This window comes from Rissa tridactyla, chromosome 1 (assembly GCF_028500815.1).
Source record: "Rissa tridactyla isolate bRisTri1 chromosome 1, bRisTri1.patW.cur.20221130, whole genome shotgun sequence".
NCBI lineage: Eukaryota > Metazoa > Chordata > Aves > Charadriiformes > Laridae > Rissa > Rissa tridactyla.
The window spans coordinates 70,897,202-70,923,101 of record NC_071466.1 but is presented as its reverse complement, the minus strand read 5'-3'; the positions used below and the strand labels follow the sequence as shown (position 1 = coordinate 70,923,101).

The 25,900-nt window shown below is 39.5% G+C and overlaps 1 protein-coding gene across 4 annotated transcripts in view; it reads left to right on the top strand.

Annotated features, from left to right (window-relative positions):
• The window catches only part of NCK2 (NCK adaptor protein 2), an 89,733-nt gene that overhangs the window by 29,414 nt on the left and 34,419 nt on the right, over positions 1 to 25,900 (top strand). The window contains exons 2-3 of one of the 4 annotated variants that reach the window (XM_054198473.1): positions 2,965 to 3,038; positions 25,605 to 25,846. In XM_054198473.1, the coding sequence (XP_054054448.1) occupies positions 25,621 to 25,846 (226 nt within the window). In that variant the 5' untranslated portion in view covers positions 2,965 to 3,038; positions 25,605 to 25,620. Of the gene's footprint in view, positions 1 to 2,964; positions 3,039 to 8,173; positions 8,288 to 8,355; positions 8,376 to 8,556; positions 8,576 to 25,604; positions 25,847 to 25,900 lie in introns of those variants that run through there. The other 3 variants (XM_054198491.1, XM_054198483.1, XM_054198501.1) reach the window with 3 other exon arrangements.

Here is a 25,900-nt window from a genome sequence, read left to right as displayed (position 1 = left end):
CCTGGTTTTACTGTCAAATACAGCTGTCTAGAGTCCTGGCTGGTAGGATGCAGCAGCAGAACTAGAAAACCCCACCTACGGTGCAAACCCTCTGCCCTGACGCAGATGCTTCCAAACCCTAACCACTGTTTCCATTTACTGCCCTTTGAGAAGACAGATCTTGAATTTATGTAACTGAAAGATTGTTTCAAGGAGCATATTTAAAGTATAAGCGACTTATTTGTGGTCCAGGTTTCCATCCTGAGTTTGAGTCACTCTGCAAGTCGCAGCATTGCAGGCAGAGCTTTGGTCTGTCGGGGCGTGTGATGGAAATTGGTTCCTCTTCTGGGGAAGTGACTCTTAGTGTGATTGATAGCAGAAGACTTCCTTTGGCTCTTCCATAGTACAGTGAAGATTTTTACCAGGAGGAAAATAGAAACGGAGGTCGCAATGCAACAGAATTGAGCCCAGAGAGGACAGAGACTAGTCTGCACCTTGCACTCGTGTGTCTGTTAGATTAACAGGGTTTTATTTCAATCAAAGTATTGGTAGGAATGAGTTTTTCTTGTGCATCTTCTTCCTTTGACTCTTTGCGCTATCACCATTAACATTCTGAGTTACTTTTAATGTATGTTAACTGAGCTACGAAAATAAAACCATTCTTGCTGTACAGAAGGAAGTTAGCATTGTTACATGGAGATAAACACATGACTCACTCTTTTCTTGTGTGTTTAAATGGAATTTGGACTCTTATTTTCCCCAACTGTACCTCCTCTGCAGTTGGCTAATAAATACAAGGTTAGTTTTTCAGGTATTGATGATTAATAGTCCTGTTTTTCAGCGCACTTTCAAATGCAAGTTCTATACGTGAATGTGCATTTGTGAAGGTGGGAGCAATAATTGAGAGGTGTTCGGTATGTATTTAAAGAACAAAATGGAAAAAAAAAAACCCCAAACGAAGTCAGAAACTTGGTACAGTACTTCAGTGCTGGATGGTAATGGGGAGGAGATGATTTGTGAGGTAGGAAGGGGAAGGATAGTAAACTTCAGAAGATCTTGTAACAAAAAACAAAATTACTTGTATTTTCTCACTTGTTCCTCTTAATGTTAAAAATGTTCTTGCATTATTGATAGGAGAAAAACTACAAAATATTCAGCCGGTAGGGAAGTAGATCTGCCCTGCCTCAGGGTTTTAGTGTTGTTTCATCTGTTAAAATCTCTTTCCGATTTACTGGAGATCTGTCTTGTAATTTCGAATATAGAACAGTTTTTCAGTGAGAACACGGTTAAGGTCTGTAACTGGGTAGGAAAACTGATATAGTAAAGTGTTGTTGCCCACGGTCTGTGTCTGTGGGAAGCTGAAAGCCCAGGTTGGGCAGTGGGGCAGCCGGCGCTCCAGCCAGCACCCTGGCAGGGGAGAAAGGGGTAGGTCACCCTCCAGCCCCATCTGAAGATATGCTGCCACAGGCGTATCTTCATTCAGACGCTTGACTGGATCAGGACACTTTTGTGTTTGAATAATGCGTCCTTATAATTTGCCCTCCTCCGTGGTTTTTTTTTTTTTTTTTTCTGTTGTGTGTTTCTCAGGAGGGCTAGCAATGCTCTGGCTGCACTTGCAGCTGCTGGGGAGCAGGGAGGGAGCCGAGGGGCAGGGACTCTCCCATGCTTTACCCCCGACTACACATTTATGCTTAAATGCTTACCGAATTGTAGTTTTAGTAGTTTTGTTACTCCACTTATTAATGGGTAGGAGTCTAAATCTCGCTTTTAAACATCTGTGTAAGGTATTTTTAATAAATTTGTCAGTGCTTTTTTTCCCCTTTCATGATGATGTATGGGATCATTGGATAAATTGCTCTTTTTAATAGAATTTCTTTGTAGGATGCTTTCGTAGAGCGGCAACTGATTGGAATCTGTTCAGAGAGGACTTTGAACAGAAACGTTTGTGCATGAGTGGCCTTAGGTAGAGTAGGAGTTGTAATCTGTTGTCCTTATGAGCTAGGGGCTGCAGTGCAGGAAGGCGTCTAGAATTTTTTCCTTCTCTTTGAATTGCATCTTAATGCATTCACACTGCCTGAATTTGTCAGACATCCTACGGAGTTAGAAGCATCGCTAATAGGCAGAAACAAATGTTTAAATATTTTGAAGCCTCTTCTGAAAGGTTAGTGTTGCAGCTAGAAATACTTAACAGAACAACAGAGGCGGGGAGGGACCTCTGGAGGCTTGTGCCATCCAGCTGGGGCCATGTCCAGGAGAATTTGAGACACCTTCAGGAAGAAGGTCCATCACTTCTGAGGGGGGGACGTGTGGCCATGCTGAGCCACCCTCGTGGTGAAACCTTTCTTCTTTACATCCAGCCGGAACTTCTGTTAACAGAGTTCTCCAGCCTTCTGACCAACTTCACTGCCTCCCTGGGTCAGCGTCTCTCATGACAGAGGGCCCCAAACCACAAGCGGTAGTAATCCAGGTGGATTCCACATCCAAACATGTGTGAGTGCCTCCTGGGTGGAAATAGTCGTGTCCCACAAAGCTGCGGGCTGTGCTTTTGCTGATGTACCTCAGTTTTCCACGTGTAACAGCGTTACCTTTTCTTAGGAAGTATGGGCAAGTTAGACTGACTAATGTAGAAGTGAAGGAAACAGTAAATAATGGTGCTCTTTCAAATGTAATCTTTCTAAAACTGGGCTGAATTTTTAATTCTGTTTATTGACTGATTTTTCTCTCTATTGTGATGGCTAGGTTTGTAGTTGCTTTCTTTCCTAGATGGTTTGGATGGTTGGCCGTTAAGTTGACCTTGTATTCATTGAGAAAAGTTAAATATGAAGATGGATTCTATTTATGCTAAATAGGTGGATCAAGTTAGAGCCATTCTGCCTGCTCTTCAGCCTCTCTTAGGAGATTTTGATAGAATGAAACCCAATTATCTAGCTAAAGCTCTTCTAAGTTTAGTGCTGAAACTAAAATATGTATTGTTTGTTGTTTCAGACAGTGGTCTACGTAACTTTGTTGGAGAGTCCTGCACCTTTCACTGCCTGGTTCCTTTTAACAGTGTGCCAAAGGTGAGTGGTTCAAGTTCAGTGGTTATTTTCATAACTAAAGATAACGAGTGAACTGGATATATTGCTTGGTTTTGCTTTCATGTAATGTAGTGTACTTGTAATTTTATTTTTTTTTAAACTGCTGGATCGATGATTAAATAGCAAATCTTTTTCCTTCAGTGATCTGAGACAAATGAGTTGTAGTTCTTACTTTCAAAAAAAGATGAGAAAAAAGGATAGGCTCAGATTATTAATTAAGCACTAGATATTGCTACCACAGTTTTTGGGCTCCCGCCTACTGTTACCTACTGTGTTGACTTGGGACGTTTTCCCCTGGAGGCACCGTAGGCAGGATGTGGTGGTGTGGGAGGTGTGGAGGACTAACCGCCATGCATAGCCTGTGGTGGAGCAGGCTTAATATTAATCTTTGATTGAATTCTAAAAACTAAGTAAGAGCTTATAAAATATTGAGAGGAAAGAAGGTTTGTGGATTTTCTGTGAGAGCAGAACAGAATTGCATTCAGTATATATAGAGTGTCTTCCTGGGCTGGCTCCGAAGACCTGATGTAACCGAGTGAAGCTGATGTTTTCCGTAGGATTCATTTTGTGGTAGAGTCTGAATATCTTCTTTCTATTAATTTATGTACCCTGCTATCTGCTTCTAGTAACTGTAGTTGATCTCTGTGGCTTAACAGAGATTTATTAACAGAAACTTTGAATAAAATGAAACTTCATTACAACTGTACCAAAAAATAAAAGCAAAAAGGCAGAACACTGAATGAACTTTCAGCATTGTAGTGGCTGAAGCACAGAGCAGAAGAGTAGGAGTCTTAGTTTCATTCATTACTTTACCAGGTGGATTTATTATTTCTTACTCAAATTCTGTGTTTATAAAATAAAAATAATGTTACCTTCTTCAGAAGGAAGTTAGGAAGGCTAATTATTGACGTTTTGGAGCCTTCAAATGAAAAGCAATGTATGAAGTCCTTGGGTGCCTTGATTTTTGCTGTGAGTTCTGTTAAATGCTTGTTCAATGAAGTGTTATCAGATGTTGAAATTAGGCTTAATTTGTTTAATAAAGTGCAGGTGAACCAGTTAAAATTGAAAATGCAATCCAGTCTTAAGTTCAACATCTACATATGTTTTTGCAAATGATTCATTTTCCTTCAAACTGAAAAGGAAATTCTGAGATGCTACAGTTGGCTTTTGCACTGCAAGCGTTCCCAAAGTGAAGGTGTTTACAGCAGGTGAAGGTTTTATATGCTTCCCAAAAAAGGCAATGAATAGATACTGGCTTACTGAAAGGAGGAGAGGAAGAGCCACTTGGACGTCTGAGTTGGAAGAGGATGTAGAGGTGTACATGTCTCTCTTTTTTTCTTTTTTTTTTTCTCTCATCTTTTTTGTTTTGTTTTGTTTGAACATATGCGTACCCGAAATACTTGCTATGTCCCATTAGACAACACTTAATTTCAGTAACAAAATTAAGTCTAACTTTTATATTAATGCTTTGTGTCTCTTCCATCCTCTGTGTGCATGTTTCTGATGGACTATACTCAACTAGGTAAAGATGTCATTCTGCAAAACTTGGAGCATTCTAATGCCTTTCTTGAAAGGAAATGAGTGCATAGGTGTGGGTTCAGTAAAGCCTGCACTTAAAATGTTTTGTTGAACCAGAACATAGTAAATCTTTTGCCCTTTGGAAAGGAAATGCAGTTGGCAACAGAGTAAATATTCACAAATGCCACTCAAAGTGTTTTTAAACTTCACCGAACTGTGGACAATAATGTGTCCTTATAGGATCTTGTTGAGTCAGAACTACAGTGTAATTAGTATGTGGTTGTCAAGATCGGCCAGCTTATCTTTTGTCTAGCTGGGCAAGCTAGCTTTTTTCAGTGGTTTGTTTCTTTTTCCCTTTTTTTTTTCTTTTTTCTGTTTCCTTTTTTTTCTTTAAGGAAGAAAACTATATAGAAAGGCACCCTTTATTTAAACAAAAATTCTGTCATTTCTGTAATTATATTAATATTAAGCTACAGATGGAGTCTAATGTTCTGGCAATTTATTGCAATCATTCAGTTGTAGATCTGAAACTATCCTAAAAGCATTTGAACTGTTTTAGAACACCGTATTGTATGTGGTGGTATTCAGTATTTTTGAACTTATTCCTCATTCACTTAAAGTCTTTGAATCAAAAAATAAATCATATCTTGTATTTTCACAATAGAGTATTTTGAAAAGTGATTGCAATATTAGTATGTGCCTTGAGCAGTTCTTTTTTTCGTATTTTAGCGATGATGTTTAGATAAAATCTTCTGGGAAATGTTCTTTCATAGTATAATTTTTTGAGACTTCACACACCTTTCTGGAGTGTACTGTTTGATTCCTCAGGGATACCTCTGTACACAGGAAGGAGATTGTTTGATGAGATCGGAGGCAAACAGGTACAAGCAAAGTTATCAGCATCTTTGTCGTGGTTTTGGCCGGATTGGCCAATCAGAATGACAGATGCCCCCCCCCCCAGCTCTCTCTTCAGAGAGGAGAGGAAGAGATAAGGAGATTTACGAGTTTAGAGAAAGAACTACTTTAATGAAAATAATAATAAATAAGAAAATAGTAAATAATAATAGAATAATAAAAATTAAAGAAAAAAGTATACAATATATACAAAACCGTATCCAGCTCCCGCGATGATGAACGCGTCACCAGCAGACACAGGGAAAGTCCCAGACTGGAGGACAGGAGCTGAATTCCGGAACTAGAGTCAGGAATGCTCGGATCGGGATCAAAGGCAGAGGAACAGACAGGGTCCTCCTCACATGTCGGCTGTTGAAGAAAAAGCGAGCCAGAGCAACCTTGCCCCTTTGATCCCTCAGCTTTTATACTGGGCGTGATGCAGATGGGATGGAATACCCTGCTGGTCAGTTTTGGGTCGTCTGTCCCATCCGCTCCTCCCTGCAGGTGGGACCCCTCTATGCTTCTCTGCTTCCGACCCTCTAACGGGGTAAATAGCGAAGTTCGCTGACCTTGGATGTTACAGCAATAAGTATAAGCAAGAGCCTCTGTGCATACCGTTCCTTGGTATAATCAGGTCTTATCACTCTGAGAGTGAACAGTGTCTGAACAATATGCTTTAATTTCAGACTTTAGTCAGTTAGAAGAGGCCCAGCTAAAAAGTAAAATTACAAATCAGAAAATTGGTTCTGTTTTACCTCAAACCAGGACAGTCTTAGTACCCAGCAGATTTGCTAAACTGCGATCAAATGTCAATGGCTACGGTACCACAACAGTTGGTGGAAAGCCTACTCTGAAAAGGTGCCCAGAACAACGGCGACATGAATATACCTCTCACATTGCAAGAATGGGGACCTGATCACAGCTTTTGAAAGACTGATCCTCCTCCTCGATTAAAGAGGAAAAAGCAGCACAGACATTTCAACTAGATGGAACTAGTCTCAATTCAACTAGTCCGTGATGCTGTATCAAAATATTTCTTGGTATTTTCCTATGGATCAGCATGTTTGTAGTTGTTGATTTTTGAGGAGTTTAAACCCAAGGAAAACAATGCCTGTTCTTGGTGTTTTTTGTGAGTTATGGGAAATTTTGATGCTGACAGTAACTGAGAGAATGAAGGGTGTGCACTGAGTGGATGTCTGGACTCCTTTTCATAAAAAAAAAAAAAGGTTTCCTGTAATTATGTCCACGATCCCAGGTGCCTAAAGTGTTCATTTTAAGCCTTTGAATGCAACTTTAGTATTACTTAAAAATACTTACAGACATTTAGTATAATAAATGAATTTATAGAATACTGCATATTATGTTATGCTAATGGCATAATACTTTCTAACCTGTAATTGTGGACAGTAGGGAAGAATACTTTCATCCCGCGTCTACACCCCCGTAATCACAGGTATACCCCCCAAATAAATTGATCTTCCCTGAATTATGTAATTCTAGTACTTTCTTTTTTAGATTTTTAACTACATTTTTTCCTGTTTCTTTTTGTAGTAATTGTAGTTCTTTGCATGAAAATACAGGCATGCTTTTATTTCCTAATAATATTAATATAGATTATTAAGAATCACACGTCTATAATTTTTTTTCCAGCTTTGATAGCTTCAGGTGCAACTCAGGTTTGTAGATATCAATGGTACCTGTTACGGCCCACAAATGGTCTTTGCAGTGTACTTTAACTGCAATCCATATGGATTCCTTGTCAGAGAACACTGTACAGCTTTCATCAATACATGAAAATTCAGTTCAGTAAAAATAAAACAATGACCGCGTTTTTCCTGGTGGAAGTAGTTTTGTGGTTTGATAGCCCGTATGGGCTTTGGCTGTCTTCTCATCCAGCGTGTCAGTTTTTCTGAGCCAAAAAAAACTTTGCCTCCTGAAAAGAATCTAGCATGTTGCTCGTGAATATAGCTATGAGTTAAGCTATATATATGAAATAGATATATGCAAATAAGCTAAGGTTAAGCTTGTGCCTGAGTATATTTGTGAACTGAGCACAAAACACACAGTGACCAATCTTACTGTCCTGACCAGTGTTCGGAGGAATGCCACTGGCAGAACTGGTTACTGAGCCCCTATTTCTGTGGCTTCTACATAAACCTATCCCTGTGTTACGCTAGTTTCAGTTAGAAAATTTGAATATACGCTGCGCTTTTGAGGGACAACTGATGTGGCTTAGAATATGATCTTGAGAAACTCTTCAAGGTAGTTTATGCAGTTAAGCTACATCACATGGAGGGTAACCTGACATGCTAAAAGCGTTTGTGACTTTGGTGAGTGTTGGACATAGAGGCATAGGTCCAGGAGTGTCAGCTTGAGGCACTCGGCATCCGGGATGCGGGAGCAGCCCTTGTGCCAGCTCTGTGTAGTGTGATAGGGCTGTATTGGTGCAAGGAGGGGTCAGTAATCCCAAATTCTCCTGAAGGAGGAAGCAGATTAGCAGTTGAGGCCGATGTCACCCGAGTTATTCCAAGATCTATCTGCCCCATAAAGAAGCTGTTGTTATCTCCCGCTTGCAGACGCCTGCCGGAGATGCCCTCCCCTCAGGTTTCTGAGGGGTGCTGTGCCTGTTTGGTAGCTCTGTACGGCTGACTGCTCGAGCTGGTGCTGTGCAGAAGCAGGCACACAGCCAGTGTTGGCGTAGGTCACTTACAAAATCAGTTGAAGTCTTGTTCCTCCATTTGGTAATGGCTGGAAGGCAGTTCTTCTGGTGTGGAGGCTTTGAGGGAGCTTTAAATGATTCATTGTTCGTGTTGGAATTGGTGCGTAGTAGAAATACAGCTAAAACTGTAAATGATTTTATTTTCAGTAGTGCTCTTAACATCTTCCATATAACATCATATTCAAATGGTATGTATTACATCAAATGTATTATGATATTAAAAAATCAGTTCAGCTTGCTGAAATACTGCCTTTTAATGAATGGGAAGAGACAGTACACACAGTTCATCTCATTTTGTATCTGGCAAATGGTTTTATGTGCGTTACCCAGAGGCGCTCTGGATAACCGCTGAAATTGGTGGATTTCACAGAACAGAAAATATTTAAAGGTTAGTGTGGTATATTTGCTGTGGAATTCTGTTTCTAATAACTCGGTTAATTAATCTTGGGTTACAATTACTGTTTGCGCTGTAGTAACAAAGCGCAAATTGTACTAAGCAGAGAGGACTGAGAAAATGAGCTTGTCGTGTTGTTTATTTTTTTAAGCCAGTAGTAATATGAAGCGTAGAATACCACGCATACAAACCTTTTATAATCTTTTTTTTCTTTCCCTGATTTGAAGTTTGAGAGTCTCATTTTAAGACATCACAGGCTCCTTGCAGTCTCTTGGGTTTAACCCCCGCTTTCCTTTGTGCTCTCTCTTCACACCCTTTTGTTTCAGGGATCCCCTGCAGCTTCTCATCTTATCCCTTCTTATTTTGTAGGCTGTTGTCTGTGCCAGCTGCTCTTAGTTGTTCCCCATAATAGAACTTCTGTGCAGCTTATTTTCTACCTGCTCTGTAACCCTCTTCCCCCCTCTTTCTTTTAAATGAACCTACTCCGGCTTTTTGATTCGGCAGCTGCATGTGCAATCCTTCCAGCAAATCCCTTGCTGCTGTCAGTGCTACTTGCACTGGTTTTTTTCCTTGCTAGTCTGAGTCCTTGCATTACTTTTTAGCACTTCTTTTCCCTGTGACTTGTTCCACCTCTTCCTGCTATCCTGTAAAATCTACCTGTAGCCCGATTTATTTATTTATTTTTAATGTGAATTACTGACGTCCTAACAGACATGGTTCCTATATGCAAGTTAAGTATCCTCTGTGATGCAAGCAAACAGATAATGTCAGAGAAATCCTTTGCCTGAAGCAGCAGGTAGTTTGGGGGATCTGGATTTTCCCAAGAGGTTGATTTTGAATTCCCAATTTGCACCAGAATCAGTAGTGTTTTGTCTTTCTGTGCTTAGCACATTCCCTGATAAGCTGGGTTGCCTCATAACCATTAGTTCTCAAGTTATCACATACCAGCCCAAAAAAATGCTATTGAATGAGGGTTAGACCTCTCTTTGTATTTGATCTCTGAATTTGTCTTTCAAGATTAAACAGTCAGAGTATTAGTTTTCCTTTCTTAGTTCTCCCTCAAGATTACTGAATGGCATTTTCTACCAGCTCTGGATTTGTATAGGATCTGGAAAGGTCTGTTCCATTATTGAGAGAGCGCTGGTTTATGATGGTGAAGATCAGGGTGGTTGGTAAGCTAAAGCATTTATCTCAAAAGAAAAGGGTGTGACATCCTTGGGTTTACTTAGATGTTTTGACTAGAACTACAAACCTGGTGTGTGTGTATGTTTATAAAACTGGTTTTGAAACTAGCTGCTAAGCAAGGTTTTGACAGTTGTGCTCTTTAGAAATTGAATTTACCCTCAGAGGGATAATGGAATCTTGCATTCTCAACTGCTGGCTTGTGCTTCAGGCACTCTTTGGATGCACGGCTGCTATAACATACTTTCTGACAACAGTAGGTTGCTGAAATTTCAGGAAGTCCTGACCTGTGAGCTGTAATCCTGTAACTGGTGGCCAAAATGGCAGTGTCCCATACGTGTGCTGTTTATGTCCAGTTGTGTGAGGAGCGGCTGCTGCTGTGTATTCTTTAGGAAAAAAGGTTGGGGCGGAGAGATCGGTAGGTTGCTGTGACAGGAGAATCAGAGGAAAATGACGGTACAAACCAGACTACTGGAAGTGGTGACTGGGCATTTCCCGATCCTGAGCCAGTACCCTGACTAATTCTGTAGAATGGTTAAAAATAAGAGTAACAAAATATATGTAACAAAAAATAAGAGTAACAAAACCTAAGGGCAGCATTTGATACAATGACACAGTACTGCTTACCTTTTTGGAACTAAAGGTTGGTTTCACAGACTCACAGGATTGTAGAGGTTGGAAGGGAACTCCAGAGATCATCTGCTCCAACCCCCTTGCCAAAGCAGGTCCACCTAGAGCAGGCTGGACGGGAAAGTATTCAGGCGGGTTTTAAGTATCTCCAGAGAAGGCGACTCTGCAACCTCTGTGGGCAGCTTGTTCGAGTGCTCTGCCACCCTCAAAGTAAAGAAGTTTTTCCTCATGTTGAGATGGAATTTCCTTTGTTCTAGCTTGTATCCATTGCCCCTTGTCCTGTCACTGGGCACTGCTGAGAAGAGTCTGACCCCATCCTCTTGACATCCGCCCTTTAGATATTGATAAGCATTGATGAGATCCCATCTCGGTCGTCTTTTCCAGGCTAAACAGACCCAGGTCTCAGCCTTTCCTCATAAGAGAGATGCTCCATTCCCTTGATCATCTCTGTAGCCCTCCACTGGACTCTATCCAGTAGTTCCCTGCCCTTCTTAAACTGGGGAGCCCAGAACTGGACCCAGTCAGTACTCCAGATGCGGCCTCACCAAGGCCAGAGTATAGAGAAGGATAACCTCCCTTGACCTGCTGCACCCCAAGAGACCATTGGCCTTATTGGCCACAAGGGCACACTGCTGTCTCATGGTCATGCTGTTGTCCACCAGGACTTCCAGTTCTCTCTCTACAGAGCTGCTTTACAGCAGGTCAGCCCGCAACCTGTGCTGGTGCATGGGGTTATTCCTCCCCAGGTGCAGGACCCTACACTTGCACTTGTTGAATTTGATTAGGTTTCAGGTCTGAGGTTTTGAATATAAGTATATTGCACACTAGAGGAGCAGGAACAAGGCATCAAAGAGCACTTCAGTCCAAGACCTGTTCCTCAGAGCTTAATTTTCAACAAGGAGCTTAAGAACAAGAACAAATAAAATAAAAATGCTTGGTATTAGTCACTTGAAGCATTCAGAGGTTCTGTGATGCAGGGAAGGAAAAGGGATATCTCTTCTGTAAGTTCTCCCAGAGGTTCACGGGGAGAAGGGGATGCACGTGTCTTCCCCCTTCTCCCAATTCTCTTTCCCACCTTGAGGTGACTTGTGAATTTTTATATACTTGCTCGTACTTTTGATGAGCCCAGGAATTGTAATTTGCTGCTCCTTTCATACACTGCTCCACAGCTCTCAATGTTTGTGTATGAATTTGTTTAAAAAGCCTTTTTCATTGAGGCCTGCTGCAGATTTGGTAACACTATTGGCTTCTCTTAGTAAGTTCTAATTTAGATAATGAAGAAATTGTGTACTGTTGTTGTAAAATTACTTAAAACAGAGTTGTGGTGTGTCACTCGAATTTTGACTACAATTAGTACTAAGGTACTACAAGAAGCTGTCAAGTACTAAATATTTTGTGTGGCTCTCAACTAAACTTGTATATGAAACAATGATGGCATAGTCACTCTTATTGAAACTCAGTAGCAATATAAATTTTTAAATTTGTATTGACCTAGAAGTAACGAGAACTCTGTGGCTAAAGTTCTAAATTTCAGACCTGTGGTTTTGAACCTGTTTTTCCTTTATTTAATCTTGGTTCCAGTACAGATATTAATCCCCACAGTGTCTCTCCACCTTTGGAAATTATTTGGCTACTATTATTCCCTTTCACATTTGTTGATGCATTTTATTGTTATCTGGTGGGAGTGAGGAAGAAAATGTATCTGTGAGTGTGTGAGAATAGAACGTCTCATCAGTGCAAGAGTACATAACATTTGTGGATGAGAGGGAATGTCATGTAGCAGCCAAAGCCAAATGCTTAGTTTTGAACTGATTTATTTATTGCAGGGAGATTTCATTCAGAAAAGTGACAAATTTTCTGGCAGAAGATGAAACAGTACAAGGAGATTTAGAGGAGTTTAGAAAGATTCAGTTTTGGTCAAGCATTGGAGTTGAGAGTGGGAATAAAGAAGGACGAGAGTCTGGCATAGCCAGGCAGTGTCGGTCTCTACTGAATGTATATTTTGCTCATAGGAATGTGGACTCTTTTAATTGCTTATTCTTGGTTTTGGGTAACTGTTTCTATTTAAAAAGTCAGATATTTCTAGTCTTTATCTGGTAAAAGTTTGCTTTCAGAAGCTTGTCTTTTTGAGCAGCAGTTCTGGTGCAGTGGAAAATCAAGTTGGGGGAATAGTAGTGGAACAACTTTTTAGGTTGTGTAAGCCATCTTAAAGCAGCTGACACCTGAACTACAAGGTAAGAGTTCAGAATAAGGAGCATCTTCCTAATGTGCTTACAGCAGGCTGTGTTCTCTGGAGCATACCTGGCAGAAGGGTTTCTGTAAATCCCTCTTCATCCTTTTTCCCCTTGAGTGAATGGTGTTTCTCTCTTGGATTTGTGTCCCTTCCCTTTGACTGAGGAACTAATAATAGCTTGCTGCTATAATCATGTGGCAGAGCACTCACAAGTACTGATTTTTGGAAGAGGACTGCATTTGAACTGGAGTATGTAAGAAATAATTTGATTGAAATAAATAAATGCTGGCAACATTCCAGACCAAAAATGAAGCCTTGACTTTAAAGTTAAAGCATATAGGACAGGTTGTTTTGAAACCTGTTTTGTTTTTGAAAAGTGTGAGGGACGGAGTTTCCTCCGCGCTTGTGTTTTGGGAGCGGTAAGAAAGGATTCCTGTCTTGACTCTGAAGAGCTATTAGATAGAAGGAGAACAGATAACTTCAGGGGGAGGTTGGGATGGCCCTTTCTTGCCTGGGCTGATAGTTTCCTGCTTGTGTAGCATTAGCACAGCAGTTCATCTGACCAGCAAAAGACTTGTGAAGCTGCAGCATCCGCTCACATCTCATACAAAGATCCAAGAGTGTCTTTTCATTTAAATCGTGCTTTCTCTTGGTACGTGTCCGATCAGGAAATTAAAAGGATAGCTTTCCAAGTAACTGTCTTGCGGTCCAGTCTTCTTCAGGAAGATGTACAGATTTATACAGGAATAATTTTAATGGTGTTAGCTGTTTCTTAATGAAATCTAACACTGTATCTTTTAAGCTGCCTCCTTGGTTACAGAATCAAGAATGTTATCTTGTGTCCGGTGATTATTTTTACCTGTAATATTCAAAGACACTGCTTCCAGAAAGTAGCTTTTTGCCTGAGAAACTCTCCCAGATATGAGAAATTGGTGTTCAGTAACGCAAATTCAGGTAAAAATCTGTGGAACTTTGCCTTGAGAGTTAAACTGAGAAGTATCTTATATTTTTGTGTTTGGGTTTTTTGTGTTTGTTTTTTTTCACTGCCACATGCACCTCTTTATATTGGATAAAAATTCTGGTCTAGGTGACCTAGTAAAAAAAATCCAGAAGTCTAAGAATTTATTCAATATTTGAAATGACAGTAAACTGGAAGTTCACAGAAACAGAGTTTGAACAGGGCCCTTAAAAGACTTTATGTTCTGTGAGCTAGAAAGTTAAAAAATGTTTTAATATACATATTTTTCACATTTTCCTACTGTCATGAGGTAGATTGAATGGGCTTTTTTGTAAAGCAATTGATAAATTGCTTAAGACTATAAAGTGATCATTGTCTAGAAATGGACAATGTACTCTTTTTTTTTTTTTTTCTTAAACAGCTTTGGTTGGGAATAAATGCATTTTTGAACTGAACAAACATCTCTTCCTCTTTCTAGTTAAAAAGTGAATATATGATATTTCTATTGGGGAACAGAAGGTCAGCAGTTCAATTTTATTTTCAGCATTTTATAGACAGTTTAAAGTGAAACCTCTTGAAAAGTAGGTAGCAGTGTTTCAAGGGATTAGCAGGAAAACGCAGCAATCCACAGTGATTCTGAGCTTTGTCCTTCTGTGTGAGATCAAGGTTAAACTTCTTATGTCTGAGGTCTGTTCTTTGTTTATACAATACATAAAGGTACTAACACTTCTAGTGAAGTATAATTCCTGCAGACCATTGAATGTTTGAGCTAGGGGAAAAGAAGCAGCAATGCAAGAAAATCATGCAAACGCCTTTTTTTTTTTTTTTTTTTTTTTTATCTTGAAAGAAATTCAAGGATGTCTCCCTTATAAAATTTTGTGTTGTTCACCATATCTTGAGTGGCCGACTGTTTTAATTTCAAGGCGAGAAGGAAGGTTTATTGGTAGTGAGGATGAAAATGCGTGAACAGTGATACACTTAATTTGTTCTTCCACAGAGCATGTTTCATCAGTCTGTCATATAGATAATATTACCTAAATGTCCTTTCAGTAGAGTGTCTGGGTTTTATCTGTGATCTTGTGTGCCTGGCACCCTCCTGCCCCCTTTTTGTAAGGGATTATGGAGAGGTTGGGAGGTGTAAAATTATTTTGTAATTTTGTCTTGTCTAGACACCTAATGTATGTTGTATTTTTCCTGGACTTTCCCCTCCTTGTATCTTGTTTTTTTTGTTTGTACGTTTGTGTGGTTTTTTTCCCCCCATGTATTTCCAAATGTATAGGTAAGCTTGAATGTTATCTGCTGGGAGGAATGGAGAGAGAACGGTCCAGAGCAACATCAACAAACATTAAGCTTATCCCTGTCTCTGACTTCATAGAAACACACATAAACCAACGCGTAGATGTGGCCATTAATCGTTGCTGCTGTTTTAAAGGCGAGATGAGGTCTCTTTTCCCAAAAGTTTCCTTTAGCGTGGTTGAGCTGTTTATTAGCTCTGTGGCTTTTCTGAAACTGCTTTTAAAAGAATTCAGAAAAAGGTGAGCCGATGCTCTTCTCTGAGCCTCTCTCTGTATTTATTTAAATGTGAGGCGGTGTCTGGGGTTCTGTGGTGTTTACTCTGCAGCCAAGAAACATAGGTCAAAAAAGCTGCCTTCTCCCTGTTTGTCTCATGCTGTTTGTAGCCGAAGGGTCCTAAGATGTCCTCTCTGTGCAGTCTGGGTTTTACCATTGCTGTCTAGAATGTGGAAAACCATCCATCGCTCTTGGTGGCAATGCCTTCAAAATAAAGCAAGAAGCAGCTTTTTGCCCTAATAGTGTAAAAAGTCACTGCAGATTGCGTCATTCGCAATAGTTGCATCTGCGTAGGCTGCTCATGGAGGCAGAATGAGAACCTGTCTGCTGGTGGAGCTTGCAGCAACTGATGCACGAAAGGGAGTTTGAGGACAGATGGCGCGAGTATGTGGGGACTAAAGGCTGGAGGAAGGAGTTGGTAGGAAGGGATGTTAGCTGGCTGTCTGCGGTTGGAGTTGCCTTACATTCAGACTTCCCCCCCTCTTTTAACAGACTAAAACCAGCGATGATAACTTAGTAATTCACACTCCTTATGTTTTCTGATAAGTATATAATAAGAGGGCATGAAAAGATGCAAGTTTGTTATAGTCTTCAAAGATACAGGGAAATACCTTCTTCCAAAAATACCATCTGGGTTGGATGAAGCACTAATAAAATCATCTAACTACAAAAATCCTCGTTCTCAGTGTTTTTTGCCTGGTCTCTAGAAGGTTGCCAGTACCGTCTGTAAATCTTTGTGCTGCTTTCCAAATGAAATAAAAATACAGATTTCTTAAAAACACCCCCCTACCCCCTTCTCTCTCCCTGCCCATCCCACCCCAAACAAGCTGAAATATGTTTGTTTGGTTTTTTTAATCCCTTAAGGTTGTCCTTAGCCGATTTCTTAATAGTCTTTCCATGTTTATGGAAAGACTTGAGCCAGGTTTTTATTATAAGCCCTTTGCCCTGTGTGTTGGTGACCATACTCAGTTTTACCTTAGCTGAAGACCTATTAGAGTGTTTTCTCTGTAACTTCTGTTATTATCATTATCTATCTTTTAAGCGTAGGTAAATTATAAGGCTCCTAACTGGTATTGTGAAACCTTAACATCCGTTACTATAATACCAGCTTGTTCCTGTAGAATGCCAGTTTTTCTCCTTTGAAATAGAAATTTAAATTTAAATAATCTGTCAGAAGCTAAAAATGAACACTGCCTACTTTATAATAGGCATGCTGTTCCAGAAGGGGTATAGCAATATCCTTTTCTTTTTAAGTAAGACATCAAAAGATTTTTAAAAACTTAGCTTTCCGAAACAGCAGAGTTCTTATTGCATAAATAGGAAAGATAGTACTTAGTATTATGTGTTTTAAAGACTGTCACATTGATTAAGCGTTTGTATCTTGAGCTGCCCCACCACACCAGGAAATTTTGTGGCATAGAGTATTACTAATGAAATGAAAGAAAAATTAAATGGGGAAGGTTAGCTCATATGAAGGTCGTAGCATGAAACAGAGTGAACATTGTATAAAATTAGGGTTGTATTACATGAATTAACAGAAGGCCAGAATTCAGATTTGTGTTCTTTTAGTGCTGCAGCAGCCTACCTTGTAACAGCCCTGATGGCTTTCTCTGTCTACCACTAGAGAGGCAGCAGACTGAAGTATCTGCTACTTTCCCAAATAAGTGTTAGCACTTTTTTTCTTATCTAATAATACTTCCCAGAGTCTTACTGTTATGACATCATCGTGTCCTTTTCTTGCAACTTCCACTTTTTCTGAAACCGTAAGCCCCAAATCATGAAGCTGTATTAGTGAATAATGGTCAGCTGTGACTATGAGGTGACCTTGGCTTACAAGAAGGGAGGGGAGATGTAAGCTGGGAGATCACCCTCACTGCATTTGTTGTGCTTTGGCAACCTCTGCCTTTGAGGGCTTCTCCGCTGCTCTTGCCTGGTAGACACTGGTGCTACACCTTCCTTCTGGGGTGGGTTTGGAGAGCTGGAAAGGGCTTTGTCGTCACCTACAGTCATCAGAGATGGTCATCGCCAAGACTCTGGGCTGCGGGTGAAACGTGTGGGTCTCGCTGAGGAGATGCCCGCTTTGTGATTCCCTTTCCTTAAACGGCGAGTTTACATTTTAAAAGATCATTTGAAGCAGTTCCTGCTTATTTCATCTGGGCAGGCTGATTCGTGTGATAGGCTTTGTGAAAACACTGTGTGGGGATTTTTTTTTTTTTTACAAACATCCTTTTATATGTTATTATATAAACATATATAACATGAAATTTCTTTTTTGTTGAATGGTAAAGTGCTGTACTGACTCCTTAGCAGGAAGGATGTATTTCTGGGCGTTTCCGATATGTATTCTCAACTATTTCTTTGTGTGTCTTTTAAAAAGACTTCTAAGCCACTTACAAGACAAAAAAACAAGCTTAACTTTTGTGCTGGATTGGAGCTACGCAGAAATTCGTTACCACTGAACTAGTCTTGAGGTTTCCTGTTTGCAGTTGTTCTGTAATGCGAGATACAAGGCGCCGGAGTGTAGCTGCTGTGGCATAAGAGATGGGGATATCAGATACGTTGTGGAGCCGAGAGGAGCAAACATTGCTTAGAAGCTGTCAGAGGCATCCGGTTGAAGAAACAAAACCCCAAACCTGGCAGCATTGTGCCCTGAAACAATGGCAGGCGATACAGAGGGGACGAGGGTTTGAGGTGCATGGGGGACAGGCTGTTGGGTAGCTTCAAGATGAAGTTACTTAGCTACTGCAGTTCTAAATTACCAGTTAATTAACATTAATCTTTCGCTTTTTTTGAAGACACAGCCCGCTTACATTTTAGCGAGAAGTATCCTCTAAAAAACCCGTACTTGGGGCGCCCGTAGAAGTGGGCCATGGCAGGGCAGCACCTCCAACGTGATTAACGGTTCCACCGGGCTGTATCGCCCTCGCAGTTTTATCTATAATTATTGTGGCTTTCTTTCTCCTAAGTGACTCATAAGGAAAACGGGCACTTTTGCACCTCAGAACAAATGCCTTGGGACCTGCCAGAAAGGTTAATGGTGCCCGCTGAGCCGGCCTTTGAAGTTACCCCCGCGGCTGGGCCTGCCTGGCAGCTGGCTCTTAATCTGTGCGGGTTTGGGTAGGCCTAAATCAGGAGCTCAAATGAAGTGAAAAATGTACAGGAAAAAATAGTTTGTTCATGCCTATCTTCCTTAAAACCCTTCTAATAAGTACTAATTGCACATCCATAATCTGCTGGTATGCTCTGTGGGCTTTTAGAGGGGGTCCTTTCTTTCTTTCCTTTTATTTTTCTGTAGGATTAGAGTTCATCTCACTAGTTTGTGGTGTTATTAAGGATGTCTAATTTGTGCTTTCAAATTAGTGGCACAACTGTAACTCCCCAGAACTTCTTCATTGCTCCAAATTTTCCTCAGAGTTGACGCTAAAGCTGTAAAAGCTTTGTGGACAGTTCTTAATCTTGGGATTCATTTGAAGATTAAAAGTGTTTAATTTTTCTTATTATTTTTATACCCTAGTTATTGACAGAGAAGAAAATGGTTGTCACTGTAAAATAATCCAATAGCATAGAAATAAGTATTAAACATTTTTTTCTTACATTACATGCAGGAAACTTAATGTTCGGCCTAATTCTTTACTTATTCTATTGATAATATCTAATTTATTCCAGATGCAGTTTAATGACTTTTTATGGTTCTTAATGAGCTGAGCTGCACTTCTTTTGATACCTTCAGTTTGCATTTCCTGACTTGAGCTTGTTGCTATCAGTTTTTCCTTTTCAAACAAAGGACACAGAAAACCTCTAGAGCTCTTTACATCACTTTTTAAACAGAATATTCTTTTAACCTTGTAATACTTCATTCATAAATGCTGAATTGTGGGAGTAGGTTGGGAAATGTAATAAAATGTTCCTCCTTTGCAGTGGATTTATTGCCATCTTTGTTCATGTTTATTCTTTACAGTTTCCACTCATCCTTGCTTTCAGCTTTGTAAAACTGACCCTCCTAAAGTACCGACAGAAGCTTCTATTGATTGTGACTGTGTCTTCAGTTTGCACATCAAAGTAAATTAGATAATAATCTCTTGCACTTACTCAGCTATCACTTTTAGTTCAGTAGTCAATGCATCCTAATGAGACCTAATAGTGAAATACCCCAAATTAATCGTCAAGCTTGTGTTAAAACCGTCAGCAATTTAGGCAGCCCAGGTATGTGGGTTTTTTTCTGCTCGGGTATCGGTTTGACACCTCAAAACTGCATAGCCAGATGATGAATGTTTAGTCACTACAGCTATTTAGTTAACTTTCTTTAAAAGAAGGGAGAAGTATTCTTACAGTAATTTTTGGTGCAGTGACCTCTTTCCAAATAAATGTGTCCCTTGAGGTGGATTGACGCACATTACATGCAATATTAAAGTGTTAAACTGCAGAAGCAGTTAGACATGGTGGCCTTTATGTGATCCATCTTCATTTGTCTGAGCACCAGCAAATAGCCCGTGTAGCAAAGCATGGAAAGGGTTTTACTGGTTTTAACACGGGGCACTGTTTGCCATAATTTGTCAGCTTGTTTACTCTTTTTTATACTTCCGCATTTTGAGATTTTCTTGTAGCAATCATTAGAAATAGTACATTTTACTTGTTTTAAGTTAACTTTGGACTTTGCCTGAAGGAGATGATACTTTCCCATTTTTACAAACATGCATACTTTAAGTGTCAAAAATGCTGTGTTCTACTGGAAATAGCTAAAAGTATCGCCAAAAGGTGCATTCTTTTACCACAAGTTTTCATTTGAATTCACATTTCTGTTCTTTTTAATGCCTTCTGAGCTCTGTCTTTGAGTTTGGTGCTTACTGATCCTCAAGAACAGAGTGAAACAATCTCAAATGCAGAGATGCACTTTTTTGAAACGTTTCTGTATGTCAAAACTATTCACTCAGGCTGATTTAAAAAAAAAAAAAAACAAAAAAAAAAAACAAACAAAAAAACAACAAAAAAAACCAACTAACCACACACCCACACACACCACAAAGAAAACAACTAAGTGAAAACAAAGCTTCAAACCTCCTGAAACAGTAGGCAGGCTAATCAGAGATTGCATCTTCATAAGAAAGCTTCAGACTTAGCGTGTACTTCAGATAAAGTGATTTAATACAAATTATTCTACTAACATAATCCAGTAAGCACATCCGCTCACTGTAAAAGAGGCCTTGATAGAAAGAGACTTTTTTTAATTTTCCACAACTGTGTTACCTTAGAAGACCAAATATTGCCTGTTTGCTTCTGAAAGATTAATCAAGTGGACACCAGATAGCTGGCCCATCACTGCAGAGTTCAATACCCATTTTGATTTCCAGAGTTTGGGGGCAGCAGAAGAGGTTGTTCAGCCTTCAAATCTTAGAGCAAACCATGATATGTCATTAGTTATCTTTTAATTCTCCCAAGACAATTAACTAAATATTGTACAGTAATTATGTCTTATGTAATACCATATAACAATTATGTGTTTTATGCTCATCATTGTCATGTAAAAGCCTCCGTATCCATTTAGTACCTTTCTTTCAGTGTGTTTTAAGAGGACATCCAATTCCAGAACAGTCTGTTAAATCAATTGTCACTTCCTATTAATAGAATTTTTGCTTGTTCCCTTGGTGAGGGATTAAATATCAAGCATTACTGTCAGTCATTTTTCAGACATGTTTCTTTTTCGCAAAATAAGTTGTGAACAGGGGGAGCAACTGCTGCTTTTCTCACTGCATCGTTAAAGATCAACCATACCTCCCGTTTGCGGTATCCTAACTAACTGTGTCCCTGACGTAACCCTGAGTCTTCCTCCTGAAGGCAGGAGATGCTGCTTTTCTGCCCATCATTGGGTCAGGGCGTTAAACTAGTGGGAGTGTTAACTTATGTCAGTCTACAGAAGATTCTAGTTCAGGTGGCATGCTGGGATGGATCCTTTATCATTGTAGGAGAAACATATATGGGGGGAAAAAATAATCCGGGCCTGGTAAAAGAAGATGAGATCTGCGTAACAATTATATATAGTTTGATATTTAAAATAACATCAGATTTCCCATGAAAAATCACGAGCATATTTACTAGGGAGCAAATTCTCTTAAGTTCTACATTTAAGTTTCCATAGTCTCGAATATTGTTTGCATAGTTTAGTTTTAAGCATTGTTTCAAAACGGCATAGCTGTTTGTTTGTCTTTGCGGGTATTTTTTCAGCCATTGATAACTTTTGAATCGATAGTTTGTTGAGCATAGCCTTTTCCTTTCTGGACTTTTCTGATACAGTCTATGCAGGAGCTGCAGTAGTAGATATTCCACTGATGTCTGCCTTTGTTCTGCCTTAGGGTTAGCAAATGTCCCTCACCTGTCTGAGAAGGCTTTCAGTACAGTCTTCTTATGACTGACTTTACCTTGGCTGGGTTTTTGTTCACTATCTTCCCAGCCTGGCAGGTTTTTCGGTTTTCCCTCTCTCTCCCAAGCACGTTTTTTGTGTTAGAACGTTTTACATGTGGTTCTGCAGTAGGGCAAGAAGACAGGACTCGTCTCCTAACAAAACCTAAATTGGAGGGAAGAAACAAAGTGTCTGAAAGTACCTGAGCTCCATCTAATTAGTTGTAACATTTCAGCAGAGCAATATTGGTAAAATAAATTAGTTTGCGTCCGCTGCTAGGAAGTGCTGGCTTTAAAAGGGATTGGAAGTGTGTATTGGTCACATAGTTAATACAAGAATTACCTTTCGAGGGTCTGGGTTCTGGAGTTTTGTTTGTTTGCTTGTTTAGTGGGGTGTCTTTGGGCTTTTTGCCTTTTTTTTTTTTTCTTTTTATTTAAAAAACTGCAGTTGGAAGTTGGATTGCCGTAAAAGTAAAGCAAATGACTGCTTGATACAGTAAGCTAAAGCCCAAGGCCATACATATGCTTTTTAAAGCAAAACAATCTTGTACTGAGAAATGGCTGTGTTACGTTTCATAAATTTACAGTTCCTTGCATAGGTCTTTCAAAGCTTTTCACTGGTACTTCTTAAAGTAGGGGGGGTATTATCCTATCGGCTATGAGGCGAAGACTCTGTATTTAAGCGCTGGAACTTTTGAGCTTTTTGAGGAGGAACATTCCAGAAGATTGTACACTCTTAGCAGTAATGGTTTTTCATTTTCTTGATGTGAAGGGGTCTTGTGTTAACATTAGAATCTATGAGGACTCTGATATTTTTTTATTGTGCGGTCTATAAGCAAAATAGTTAAGAAATTCCAAGCACATGTTGAGTTTTTATGGGGTGCTCAGATGCTTTGGAAGGTTGTATTACTGTTTTTTCCTTATGTTTTTCCCCAAATCTAGTTATGTCATTTGCTTCTAATCTTTTGTTTGGCACACAGCTGTGTTGCAGAAGTATTTCAAAACTATTAATTCTACATCCCCCCTTCTGGGGAACAAATGTGTCCTTATTCACATACAAGGAAATCTTAGCTCTGCAAATGTCACAGGAAGAACCTTATTGTCCTTGATGGAGCCAGTCTAATGATGTAACCAGAAGAAAGTAATTTTAAGAACTGTAGTACTAATTCCCCCCATTAAAGAAAAAGAAAAACAAAAAACAAAAAACAAAACCAAACCAAAAAACAACCAAAAAAAACCCAACAAAAAACCAACCACAAAACAAAGCAACAAAAAAAACCCCACTACCCAAACCCTAAAAAACCAGCGCAACCGAACTCCTCCACAGACATGCATACATCTTTAAATGACCAAATGTTTAGCTGCAATTATATGATGCATTTTGGCTGGTTATAATCCTGTCCCCAGTTGAGTAGGAATGCGTGTGCCATTAAACATTCAGCAAAACCTGGAGTATTTTACTGAAATGGGTTCTGCGTGAGCGTGCCACTTGAGAAACTTGGCTTCCCCATGCTTCTGCCAAAATTGCATCATGCAAGGGGTCTGCTTGTGAAATGACATTGTTTCCCATGCAGAGTGGCAGTTTTACACATCAACAATAACTGGAATTGTAGAAATCAGGTAGCCTGGGGTTCCCTGTCCTGAGTGAATTTCGGAGGACTGTATAGTTGCCGTCGTCAGCCCTGACGTGTGGTCTCTTCCCGTGCTTCTGTCCTTGCCCAACACCTTGGGGAAACACTTGGTGACTCTTACAACACGGGCCAATTATTTTTTGCTTCAGAGGGATGGGAAGAGTTTAATAGCTTTCCGTGAGTCGCTAGTCAAATATTATGCCTAATGTGTTTTTTATTATTAATATACTGTAATATTGATAGATAATTTTAACTTGCCTGTGTTGTGAAAATAACCTTTTTAGAAGTGGAGCCTGTGTGGTGGCAACATCAGCTAACTGCATTGATGGTGTCCTATTTCTTCATGTTCTCCATGTCCCCAGGAACAGTAAGAATTGACCATTTTACAATTGCTGAGATAAAATAAACCAATCTAAACTGGAGAGAGAGATCATATTGACAACACTGGCCTCCAGAACGTGCTTGATTGCAGTCCCCCTGTGGCTACATCAGCTTATCGACCTGCAGGCTATCTGTCCATTTTATGTGAGTCAGAAACCAGGGCAGTTTATTGGAGACTGCGGTCCAAAGCTCAGGCTCTCCTATGTCATTGTCAGATGGGATTATTATTTTAGGGTAAAAAAATTGTTGAAGGGTGTAGTGATTTATTTCTTGTAAACTCATCAATTCCACCTGCATAAGTCACAGCCTGTTTGAACTGTAAGGGTTGTGTTTATTCTCAATTATTCAAAACATAGTAACTTGTTTCTGAATTTATCTTGGGACTCTCAGCTATGCAAACTCACATTGGAACGCTGTTTTAATTTTTGTGTGTTCCTTTTTGTTTTCTAATTGGAAAATGAGAACTTAAGCCTGTTGATTTCAGCTTCGGATTTTCAAAAATGTCATCCTACCTTGGCCATGAGGGGTGACGTTGCTGGTGCTTTCCAGAGCTTTGCTGTCAAATAGTTTAGCAACCATAGCTCAACCCTATACGGTGCTCTTCTGGAAACAAAAATTGTAAGAGGCGGCTATTAAATTATAATAGAGTCCTATTTTTCTTTGAGAGAGTAGACTGCTCAGCTGTCTAGTTTTTTTAATTATCTTTTTGTCACCTAAACTATTCGGTATCAGAGTTCATAGGGTTGTGGACTGCTAAGAACTAGGCAACACAGTCAAATCATGTTAAAAATATCCTTGGACATTAGTAGTTTAAAGTACTCTGGGACGTGTTTCCACTACTGTGTACTTTAAAGGAAACCTACAGCTTTTACTTAAAAAAAAAAAAAAATCTGCTACATTGATTTTCAAATATATTCTTACCTCCCACTCTCTCCCATCCTCCTTCACTTCCCTCTTCCCCCAAAAAGCCCTGTCAGCAAGTAGAAAATTTTAGGTAACTTTTCAGAATTTAGAGGATAAAATCAACGTGTTTTGGTTGGCATTGTAATATGTTTGGATGTCACTGGCATGGGACTTTTCTCTTTCTTGCACACTATTGTGCTCCCTCACGTTGTTCCCAGTAATGACTGGGATGCGTAGGAAAACATGGAAGCATACAGCTGTCTTTATGCAGCTGACAAATAGCTTTGGAAAAGATCATTCTTGTTACAGGTAAGTAAAAAAAAAGAAAAAAAAAAAAAAGCAAACCAACTCATTCAGTCTTAACAGAAATCTGTGTAAGTTTCAGGTTGGGAAGAAAGGAAATGCAGTCGAGGAAAGCACAGTGGATACTCTTCAGCCCACTGACTTGTGTCTGGTGCAGGACTGCAGTGAACTGGGATCTTCCCGGGAGCAAAGGCTTCTCGTAAAATGCAGTCTTGTGCTGCCTGCACAGAACATTGTGAGCAAGGGCTTACTAAAGAGAGCACCCTCTTCTTGGTGGCAGATTTCTCTGCCGAGTTACATTGCTTCTTGAAGTATTTTTAAATTCCTACAAAAAAAAGAATGGATAACTTTGTTTAAATGCAAAAAAACCCACATATAAATGATATGTTAGTATGAGGATGAGAAACTAGGGCAGAAGGAAAGTATATTTTTGGAATGCTGTTATTTTTTTTTTTTTCTCAGATCAGAACTTTGATTGCCAGGTGTGGGATAGTCTTATAGTGCTATATGCAAAAACTAAATAGGTTTTATAAATTAGCCTTTATTAATGTATATCTGAATAATGTTTTATATACATTCAGAGGAAGTGAGTGTAATACATTGTAACTAGAATTTACTATTGAGGTGTTGTCATATTTTAGTGGCAGAAAAAGCAAGAAAGGTCAATAGGACTTCCCTTATTTTTAAAAGAGGAGATCCAATCTATGAGTTTTTCTCTGTATGACATTCTCATTTTGCCTTACCCTTTTCTTGCTTATTTCAGAAGAACTCAAAGAAAAAACTGAGTAAGGATTACATGACATAATTTACCGATGAGCATGTTTTAATATTTCCTTGCAGAAGGACTCCATGAAAGATGACAGAAGAAGTTATTGTTATTGCAAAGTGGGATTACACTGCACAGCAGGACCAAGAACTTGACATCAAGAAAAATGAGCGTCTTTGGCTATTAGATGATTCCAAGACATGGTGGAGGGTAAGAAACGCGGCCAACAAAACGGGATATGTGCCATCAAATTATGTGGAGCGAAAAAACAGCTTGAAGAAAGGTTCTCTGGTTAAAAATCTAAAAGACACATTGGGTAAGTACTTTTTGTATTTTGGAAGAAGTTTAGTAGACATGATGGGTTTCAGAT